General features: G+C 38.6%; 1 protein-coding gene across 1 annotated transcript; it reads left to right on the top strand.

The window, feature by feature from the left end:
* Positions 1-3,036: 3,036 nt before the first annotated feature.
* LOC101654044 (olfactory receptor 5B12-like) lies at positions 3,037-4,970 on the top strand. The gene is made up of 2 exons (XM_004714984.3): positions 3,037-3,956; positions 4,802-4,970. Exons 1-2 carry the CDS (start codon positions 3,037-3,039, stop codon positions 4,968-4,970), a joined length of 1,089 nt encoding a protein of 362 aa, XP_004715041.3.
* Positions 4,971-9,555: the final 4,585 nt, after the last annotated feature.

Raw genomic sequence — 9,555 nt, 5'->3', positions numbered from 1 at the left:
CTTGATCTACAATCCATTTTCATTAGCCCAAAGAGCCAGAGACACTGGGTAAACCTGCTGCACAACACTTTGGGGTGTTGAAAACAAGGATGTGGCTTTGAAGAGTTAGGTGCACCAGACCCAACCCATGGTATTTTCAATTGCCCCATAGATACGTCAAAGTGGGATATGAAATAAGGAAAACAAGAAGAATTGACGCATCTGAACTGCGGTGCTGGAGAAGTATATTGACAGTGCCATGGACTGAAAAAGGGCAAATAAATCTATATTGGAAGAAATACTGCCAGAGTGCTTCTTAAGGCAAGGATAGTGAGAATTCCTTACAAACTCTGAACATATTAGGCAAGACCAATCTATGGGGAAGAACATTGGGCTTGGTAAAGTAGAGGGGCTGCGAAAAAGAGGAAGACTCTCAAAAAGGTGAATTGGCACAGTCCCTGCAACAATGGGCTCAAGCTTAAGAACAGTTGTGAGGATGGTGCAAGAGTAGAGAGTGTTTCCTACTGGTGTGCATAGGATAACCAAGGGTCGTAACTCAATGGCACCCAGCAGAAGCAGGTTTATGTATTGCCTGCCTTCTCTATTAAAATGAAACACCTGGAATGCAGTACCATGTTTACCTAGCTTGGATCAATGTAAGCAGGTTCAACGTTATGGATAAAACTCATTAACATCAATGGACAGTTGAAGGAATGGATCTTTTATTTTTATCCAAGGTGCAAAGATTTGTACTGAATTAAGGGAAGCAATGACTCCCGAGTCCAAAATATTTGTTTCATGACAGACTCTGTCATATCAAACTGATTCCACGGAAGTAACACTGTCGGCTTGCTTTGTTCATTATTGTGCAGGTTAATTTGAGTCATGCCCGTGTGCTGGTCTTTTCTCTCAGCAAGCAGAGCTGGATCTCCATAGACATTCTAATTGTATGCTCCTTAATTGTACAACAAAGTGTTTGGCTTGCCCTTTGTCCCCTGAGAGCTCCACGACTGAATAACTCCTTTCTGGCTCCTAGTTTTTAACCTGTCCCTTTCCCATATAAATCCAACGGGCATCATAATAAAGCCAAAAGCCAAAAGGTCAGAGCCCCTTTGACCATTATTTCAGATATCTGATCATTACTACCTGCTTCTTTCAAGAGTGACGTGCCTTAAAATTGTACTATTTCTGAGAGACTTAAATAGTGAGTAAGGAAAGGGTTTGCAAATAATAATGGGATTGATTATCATTAAGATTACTACTCTTATTTTCCCATTTCATTAGCAATCTCCTTTTGAGAGGCTTTTTCTAGGGGTCACTTTTTAAAACATTCGATTGTATACATGAGTATGTTGAGTGGCTATTTATGAAGTCAGAATAGGAGATTAAGGCTCAGAATTCACATTAGCGAATTCCAAAGCCAGTAAACCCTTTTCTTTTTTTTACGCCCCTCATGCCAACCAGACACCTCAAAACTTTTGGATAGGCGATAAAAAAGAACTTCAAAGTAGGATATCTATTGTCTGTCATGAGCTGAGTTCTGATGAGAGAGTCCCAAAGGTATCAGAGAGAAGACTAGCATGTTACATTGCTCAGGGGGAAAAAATATCAAATCTAGTCAATGAAAATTTGCCAGGACAGAGGTAAACAGAAAAACACAACAAGGTAGACATTTGTCATTTGTAAGTTTAGACTTTTGTGAAAACGTTTCTTGATTATTTTTATTTTTAAAATATGTTTAAACTATTTGTTTCATATAGTCAAAGGTAACATGTGAGAAATCCCATGGAGACCCAACTGGAACATTTGAATTTATTTTATGGCATAGTGGAAAGGAACAAGATGGCTTTGCAAACTTCCTTTGACAGGTAGCAAACTACATGACATTGAATAAGTTATTCAAACTATTTCTATCTCGGTTCTCTCCATCAAAAATGTGATAAGTTGAATTATTTTGATAATTTCTATATTTGATGAGAAAATCAAGTAATCTATCAATAGGAAACGTTATAATAATTTGAATGCCTATAGTAATATTTCAAAAGAGCACAACAAAAGAGGAGAGAATGCTGTTGGAGATCAGTTATGGAATGTGTTGAAATAAATGGAGAGCTGTGAAAACACGGAGAGCAGAAGAGAACATGCAGCAAGGAGGACACCTGAACTCCAGACATGATGCTGCCGCTAAAGACTTGCCTGGTGCTACACGACCATTTTCTAAACTATTAGATGGACTGGCGGATTGATTGTCATATAAATGGGATCACTTTCAGGGTGATGCTTAAGTGAATGAAGCACCAATACACTCTCCGAGAGAATGGAGACTCAAAAGCGCACATAATTTGCATCATTTGGTGTCTGCGTCTCAGCCCACTAAACATGCAGAGCTCAGGGAATGTGTCTTTATACCACTGGAGGCCTGGAGTTTAGCCTACAAGGTGGAACCATGTAGTCACTTCCTTACTGCTTATGGAGAGAATGACTGAGGGAACAACAGTCAGCACTGATCTACCTCATTGGCTAAGGTCACTAAAGATCCACATTATCTTAAAATTGTTCTAAGATTTGAGGGAAAACGATTTGGATTCAATGTAAGAATTACAGATGCAGTTTTTTTCATTCAGTGAAGATTGAGAAATTTATGTTAGCTGCTCAAAGTCATGAAAGGTAGTGAGTATATTGATTTCCATGTGCAAATTTTGTGTCCATATTAGAAAATGTAATATAGAAATCTGACTTCTTTGGTCACTACTTAATTTTGTGATTTTACATAAATCATTTTGTGATTTTACATAAATCATTTTCCATCACTGCATTATAGTTTAAACTGCTTGTGAAGTTGGAGGATTAGGTTGTATGCTATCCCATATCCTTTTTCCTCTAAATCCTATATGCCAGCAATAAATATTCAACAAATTTCATTTTCATAGCCATGTTTTAGGTCCTGAAGACAATCATTGTAATACTAAAATAATACATATACCAACATATTCAGGGTCTTAATTATTAATCTGATTCTGCTTTCTCACTGCTATAGGACGGCCACATAAGATCTATATGATCCCAATGGAAAACAGCACCGAGGTGACTGAGTTTGTACTGTTGGGGTTAACCAGTGACCCACAACTTCAGATCCCATTCCTCGTAACATTCCTTGTCATCTACCTCATCACTCTGGTCGGAAACCTGGGGATGATGCTGCTGCTCTTTTTAGACTCTCATCTCCACACACCCATGTACTTTTTCCTCAGTAACCTGTCTCTGGCTGACTTTGGTTACTCCTCAGCTGTCACTCCTAAATTGATCGTTGTGCTTCTCACAGGGGACAACATTATCTCTTACAATGATTGTGCTACTCAGTTTTTCTTTTTTGTAACCTTTATCACTGTGGAAACTTTCCTCCTAGCATCCATGGCTTATGATCGCTTCATAGCAGTGTGCAAACCCCTGCATTACACCACCATAATGACAAGAAAAGTATGTGCTTATCTAGTCATGGGCCCCTATGTCTGTGGTTTTCTGGATGCTTGCATCCACACTTGGAACATTTTCAGGCTCTCCTTCTGTCGATCCAATGTGATTGATCACTTTTTCTGCGATGCTCCTCCCCTTCTGACTATTTCTTGCTCTGACAGATACATCACTGAGCTGGTAATCTTTTGTGTAGTAAGTTTCAATGTTCTCTCTTCTATCGCAGTAATCTTGATATCCTACCTGTTCATACTGACCACCATCCTGAGGATGCGCTCATCTGAAGGACGCCACAAGGCCTTTTCTACCTGTGCTTCCCACCTCACTACAGTCTCCATTTTCTATGGGACAGCCAGCTTCATGTACCTACAGCCCAGATACAGTCACTCCATGGGCACTGACAAAATGGCATCCCTGTTCTATGCCATCTTTGTCCCTATGCTGAATCCTCTGATCTATAGTCTTCGGAACAAAGAAGTCAAGGCTGCCTTCCAGAGGCTGATGGGAAGGCAAAGTCTCCTGCATGATTGATATTGTGCTTGGCATAATTCAATAGAAGGTGGATTCATTTGACACAGGTTTATCTGTAAAAAATATTTACCTTCTTCAGTAAACTATTTAAAATGTATATTTTTTATAAATGGTGGATAAGGATCTCTGGATGGTTAACGTGTTCAACTGTTCTCCAAATGTTGAGTTTGTGTGCATTTGAGGCACTTGGGAAGTAAGGTTTGATTATTGACTTTTTAAAAACCAGCTACTGAAAATTCTATGAATTGCATGTAGTCCACAAAGGCGATATATTAAATCCTATTTTGATGAGTATTAACTGTGGTCTTAAAAGTTTGGAAATGGTCATTTATAAAGCTATTAGTGCAACTGCTAGTCTTTTCCCATGTGGAGCAAAGAAGAGTGAAAGCATTGTAGATATTAGGAAACAATAAGTCCAACAGATTAATGAACCACACAAACCTCTACCTCCCTAACTCTGAAATAAGAACTAGATCATGCCTGACTACTGGATAAAAGTATTGGTTAAGGGTTGGGCTTTTAACAGCATGATCAGCAGTTAGAAAAGACTAGCCACTCCACAGAAGACAGAAGATGCTTTCTCTGCTCATAAAGCACTACAGTCTCACAGGGGTAGTTCTACCCTGTCCTATAAGGTCACCATGAGTCAAAATCAACTTGATGGTACTGATAATACCTAACTACTTCTTTTGTTACTCGAAATGAATAGAGATCAATTATTGTACCTTGCATGACTTATTAAGAACCCGAGTCTACACAACAAACAGTTCTCATTTTCTCACAATCTTCAAATCTTGGAAATTATATCCTCAATTGGCATCAAGTTAAAGAATTTCATGGGGTTTGTTTTCTCAAGAATTATATTATTGTCTTTAAGAACCACAAAGTTGATATTTTCTTTTGGTGAAATGTTTAGGGAAGAAACACAAAATATTAAAAGCACAGACTTTGTGGTCTGGCTCCCAAATATAAAATATGTATTAAAATAATAAATATTGAATTTGGTTTCATTTTCTACTAATTGTCTAGTCAAACAAATTATTTAATTTGTGTGTGTCTCTGTTCATCTTAAAAATCGAGATGTTTGCGGGTGATATGGAAGTATAAGATACTTGGAAAACTGCCTAGCATAGTAAGCACATGTTGGGTTGTTACTGCAAAGTCAGCAGTTCAAACCTACCCATCACTCCTCAGTAGAAAGATGAAGCTATCTACTCCTGAAAAGATTTTACGTCTTGGAAACCTACTTGGTTGTTAGCAGTCTAAATCAACTCAATGGCAGTGAATGTCACAACTGTCAACTCTTATTATGGTAATTAACATGGATAGTTATCCATCAAGCAGGATTGGGTCATCTGCATATGGCAGGTGGTGGTTGAAAATGTATACAACCGAACAGGTACCAATTCAACCATTTCTATCTGCAGAGTTCAGTAACACTGAATACTCTCTTCATGTTGTGCATTCTCACTCTTTTTCTGAGTAGTTCCTCCTCCCCATTAACAGACACAATCCCAGTGCCACACTCTTCTTCACGTCATCCAGCTTCTCTGATTATTTTCTCAGCGCAAAGATTGAATAAGTATGGTGAGAGGAGATAACCATGATGGACATCTTTCCTGATTTTAAACCATGCAGTATTCCTTTTTTCTGTTCACACAAATGCCCCCGATCCATGTGCAAGTTCTACATGAATGAGCACAGTGAAGAGTTGTGGAATTTCCATTCTTCTTAAGCTTATTCATAGTTTGTTATGATCCACACAGTCCAATGCCTCGGCAAAATTAACAAAACACAAACTACCAAATAAGTAGTGGGTGGGGACCGTGGTGGAAACATATCAGTACCCCAGCTTCACTTTTTGCCATTTCCCCCTTCTTCCATCTTTCCTGTATTGTCCTCTGGTGCTTGCCACATCCCTGACCCCCTCACGCCCACCACCCACCCCCCAAGCAGCATTCATGTACATACAATAACAGTACCAAAGAAGTAAGAATGCCCACACTCAAGGTGGTTTTATTTCTTCACTTTATTTTATTTTGTTGCTTTTGTATTTTTTTCTGTTATAATACGTTCTTTTCTTTATTTTTTCTTTCTTGCTATCTTCCACTTCCTCTTCCAGTGTCCTCTTCTGGTGAGACCCTACCATCCTAATACAAATTCCCTACACATTAAAGCAGATTTTGGCACATCAACCTAAACAAAGGATTTTGCTTGTCTTCCCCTCTCTGAGTATGAAAACATGTTTATTATCAGGCTGCCATAATTACCGAACTACAGCACCCATATCCAAGCCACACCTAAGTCTTTTTGTTCCTGTTATTGTTGTTTTAACATAGTAATTTTATTGATGAACACTGGTATTTAGTTTAAAATAGTAAACATGAACATATCAAATTGTTATAACTGCTCCTTGTATCAAAAGTAATAAACTATTCATTTCTCTTGCATTTATATATATTTTAATAATTTTATTGGGGGCTTGTGCAATTCTTATCACAATGCATTCATCCATCCATTGTGTCAAGCACATTTGTACATTTGTTGCCCTCATCATTCTCAAGACATTTGTTTTCTGCTTGAGCACTTGGTATCAGCTGCTCAGGTTTCCCTTCCCTCCCTGCTCCCCCCTCCCTCATGAACCCTTGATAATTTATAAATTATTATTACTTTGTCATATCTTACACTGTCCTACATCTCCCTTCACCCAATTTTCTGTTGTCCATCACCCAGGGAGGAGGTTATATGTAGAACCTTGTAATTGGTTCCCCCTTTGTACCCCACCCTCCCTCCACCCTCCTGGTATCACCACTCTCAGCACTGGTCCTGAAGGGATCATCTGTCCTGGATTCCCTGTGTTCCCAGTTCCTTTCTGTACCAGTGTACATTCTCTAGTCTAGCCAGATTTGTAAGGTAGAATTGGGATCATGGTAGTGGTGGGTGGAGAGTGGGGTGGGAGGAGGAAATATTTAGGAACTAGAGGAAAGTTTTATGTTTCATTGTTGCTATCCTGCACCAAGACTGGCTCATTTCCTTCCTGCGACCCTTCTATAAGGGATGTCCACTTGCCTACAGATAGGTCCCCAATCTGCACTCCCCCCATTCACAATGATTTGATTTTCTGTCCTTTGATGCCTGATACCTGATCCTTTCAACACCTCGTGATCTCACAGGCTGGTGTACTTCTTCCATGTGGGCTTTGTTGCTTCAGAGCTAGATAGCCACTTGTTTACCTTCAAGCCTTTAAGACCACAGACACTATATCTTTTGTTAGCAAGGGGGCATCAGCTTTCCTCACCACATTTGCTTATGCGCCCGCTTTGTCTTCAGCAATCATGTCTTCAATTGAGGGAATACTTGAGTGAAGACTCAGTGTCCATCTGCTACCTTAATACTAAACCTATAGATATATGCCAGAGATCTATTTCCCCATCCTCATTTAGAAATATATTTACATATGTACATGCCTTTATTTAGACCTCTATAAATGCCCTTTACCTCCTAGTTCTTTCCATACCTAAGTCTTTTGTCTTCTCTACCCTTCGGTCTTCCTTTTCCTGCATATTCACCCACTATCACTTTCTGCCCTCTCTCTTTTTCCTTGTGAAATATATATCCATGGGACTTATTAATTCTGATTACATCTTAAGATAAATTTTCTCATTAGTTTTACAAATCTGTTGGCCTATCCAGAATTCTGGTTTTTATTATTATCATTAAATTCATTTGATTTTCTCTTCTTACCCATCCCACTTTTGCACTTGCCCATGTCTCTCCCCTTTTCTCTATTTCACCACCATATATGTTTACCAGTGTCTTTTATAACACTCCCACATCAGTAGAGAGAGCCAACTAATTCTACATGACGCATCAATACACACACCACTAATACCTCTACTATGATGCCAAGGAAACAGTAATAAACAACAGTGAACCCAGAAAAATCAAGAAAAACCAACACAAACAACTCAGAATCACATAAACTCAGTGGAGTATTCTGAAGAAGAGGCTCTGAAACTATCATAAATAGAATTCAAAAGAATAATGTCATTTCAAGAGATGTGGGGGACCCTCATGAGGACAACTAAAGAAATTAAAAAATGCAAATTCTTAAACCAGAAGATAGAAAATGAGATAACATATTTAAGCAACATAATAAAACACATGAAGGAAAGAATGGGAAAAGAAGGAAAGCTGAGTCAGTGAGTTCAAAGAAAATCACTCTGGCTACAATTGAGGAGAGAAACAATCAACAAGAATAAGAACAAAAAGCAAGGAAATCCAAGGAAAACCTGAGAATGGTGTGGGATACAAGAAGAAATGGAAAATATATACAGAGAAAATAGTATGAGAAATCATGGAAGAAAATTTCACCAACAGCGCAAAGAAGGAAAAAATAACTATTGCAGAACCTGAGAGAACCCAAAGTAAGATTGAGCCCAAAAGAAAATCATCATACCAAATCTATAATTTCAAGGAAAAGGAGAGAATTCTGGAGACAACTGGACAAAAAAAAAGAACAGTCATCTACACAGGAATACTCATAACGATAAGTTAGGGCTTCTCAGCAGAAAATATGCAGGCAAGAAGACATTGGAGTGACATACGAGGAGTACCCCCCAAAAAAACAGAACTGCACTGGGCAGAGTGTAGCTTTTGTAGTATGCATTTTTTCCCACTTGGTGAGCATTGAGCAACTCACTCTGAGTTGGTGCACCCAGTGGCATTGCCTGGGAAGGTTCTCTCTGGTCACAGTGAATTTTTTTTTGTAAAATTAGTTGCGCTCAAACCTTGTTTTTTTCTGATGGCCAAATTAAGAGAATAGCATGCAACTGTGAAATTTTCTTTCCTGCTAGGGAAAAATGCTGCAGAAACTGTTATGATGCTAAACACAGCTTACAATGACAGTGTTATGGGAAAAATTCGAATGTACACATGGTTTTCTTCTTTTAAAAAAGTTGATATGTCAATTTATGATAAACCTTATTCTGGACATCTGTCAACTTCCAGAATACATGAAAATGTTGACTCCTAGTGCATTTTGAGTTCATTCCACCAGGTGAGGCAGTTAATCAAGCTTTCTATTAAGAGGTTCTAAAAAGATTGTGTAACAGTGTGCCACAAAAAATAGGCCTGATTTGTGGCAGACAGGAGACTGGTTTTGCAACCACAACAAGGGCCTGTGCACGCAACCATCTGAGTGCAGCAGTTTGGGGCATAAACAGCATGCATCTCTTGCCCCATGTACCTTACTCACCTGAACTTGCTTTCTGTGACTTTTTTTGTTGTTCCTGAAAATGAAGAGGGACATGAAAGAACAGCAATTTGATGACATAGAAGACTTGAAGGAAAAAGGAGGTGCTGCCAGCCATCCATCCAGATGAGTTTGAAGAATGTTTCCAATAATGTAATTGCAGATTTGATAAATGGATTAAGTGTAATAGAGAGAACTTTGAAGGTGATAAGGCTGTTTTGTAAAATAATTTAAATACATAGATTTGGAAAACAAATTCCGTTTTCAGGAGGAGGAACCACCTCATATATCAAATTCTGAAAGAAAGAAAACAAAAAAAA

Source organism: Echinops telfairi, unplaced genomic scaffold (assembly GCF_000313985.2).
Source record: "Echinops telfairi isolate 266 unplaced genomic scaffold, ASM31398v2 ScPeMD7_7416;HRSCAF=8454, whole genome shotgun sequence".
NCBI lineage: Eukaryota > Metazoa > Chordata > Mammalia > Afrosoricida > Tenrecidae > Echinops > Echinops telfairi.
Note: the sequence above shows the minus strand (reverse complement) of the source record. Positions and strands in the feature narration are given on the sequence as shown.